The 1,498-nt window shown below is 46.7% G+C and overlaps 1 protein-coding gene across 1 annotated transcript in view; it reads left to right on the top strand.

Moving 5' to 3' along the window:
- The first annotated feature begins 306 nt into the window (after positions 1-306).
- The window catches only part of LOC106323385, an 8,474-nt gene continuing 7,282 nt past the window's right edge, over positions 307-1,498 (top strand). Inside the window, exons 1-2 of the mRNA XM_013761522.1 lie at positions 307-783; positions 865-1,379. Coding sequence (XP_013616976.1) covers positions 307-783; positions 865-1,379 — 992 coding nt within the window. The remainder of the gene's footprint in view (positions 784-864; positions 1,380-1,498) is intronic.

The following is a 1,498-nucleotide window of genomic DNA, read 5'->3' as shown; positions in this document are numbered from 1 at the left end:
TCTGGATTGAATCTCAAATATTACAATTACCACTGTTAACTTGACAGTAGCAAGAATTCATTTTTAGTGTATCAAGTTTTGGCCCCATTGCGACGGGGACTAAGCTTTTACCTTTATTTTTCGGTTTAATATTTAGTCTGAGATATCTAACTTGCTCTACTTCTTTGTTGGAACAGATGATCCAAGTGCATGACCAGTAGACATACTCGGAGCAACGCACAAGGACCACTACATCAACTGACCAATGACGAACTCGCAAGATTAGAAAGACAGAACCGCCAACAGTCAAGAACAACCGACACCAACATGGGTGATCACAACAATATGGATGACCTCACTGCTGCATTGGCACTCATTCAACAACAAATGCAGAATCAGCAACAGCAGATGCAGCAAACCATCCAAAATCAGCAACAAGCTTCTCAGGAACAAGCAGCCGAGAACGCCACACGAGAGGAGCGTGGTGCTCTTATTGGGGAGCGAAACCTTCCGCGGAACTTCGCTACAAACCGCTCTCCCATCAACCCTCCACCCTGTACTCGACAAGATTATGAGATCAAACCTGCAGTGATAGGTCTGGTACAGAAGAGCACATTCAGCGGCCTCACTTCAGACATACCAATGGACCACATAGAGGCCTTTGAGAGGATTTGCAATTTTTCTCGCTCTAATGGAGTGCCACCGGATTATGTCAAATGCACGCTGTTCCCATTCTCTCTCGAAGGAAAAGCTTCTCGTTGGCTGCAATCTCTCCCAACCGGTTCTTTAACCTCATGGGACCAGGTTTGATCAGCATTCCTGAGCCACTTCTACACCAAGTCCAAAACTGCGGCTCTGAGGCATATAATCTCCAACTTCAAGCAGAAATCTGATGAACCTTTCCATGAAGCTTGGGAAAGGTACAACGGGTACCAGAGAGAGTGCCCACACCATGGGTTTGATGACGATTATATATTGGAGGTGTTCTACGATGGAGTAAGCTATGAGTTCGAGATTGATGAGTTGCTAAAGAAGCCGATGTTGGATGGGCAGACCTTTGAGGTTGATGAAGGGATTGATCAACTCCAACCTCGAGAAGGAATGATCGAGGAGATTCTTACCGAAGACCCACTGGAGCTTGCACTAGTGCGAGCCGAGGCCGAGCAGAGTGTCGTGAACATTGATGCAGATGGGTATGCCAAGATGCTTGACTCCGCAAGGAGTATGGGAAGAATGGTAGCAAGTTTAAGTCTGGGGGAGGAGAGCAACAGGGTCGAAACCACTCCATCTAGAGCGACCCTTACACCGAACTCGCCTGTTCTGTCGAACCAACCAGAGGATCCCTGGAGCGAGCTTAAAGCTCCCAAGGTTGAGCTAAAACCCCTTCCCAAGGGGCTCAGGTATGCTTTCTTAGGTCCGAATTCCACATATCCTGTCATTGTCAATGCTGAGCTAAATAATGTGGAAACTGCATTGCTTTTGTGTGAGCTTAGGAAATATCGTAAGGCATTAGGATATT

The sequence above is a fragment of the Brassica oleracea genome, chromosome C2 (genome assembly GCF_000695525.1).
Source record: "Brassica oleracea var. oleracea cultivar TO1000 chromosome C2, BOL, whole genome shotgun sequence".
Classification (NCBI taxonomy): Eukaryota; Viridiplantae; Streptophyta; class Magnoliopsida; order Brassicales; family Brassicaceae; genus Brassica; species Brassica oleracea.
Note: the sequence above shows the minus strand (reverse complement) of the source record. Positions and strands in the feature narration are given on the sequence as shown.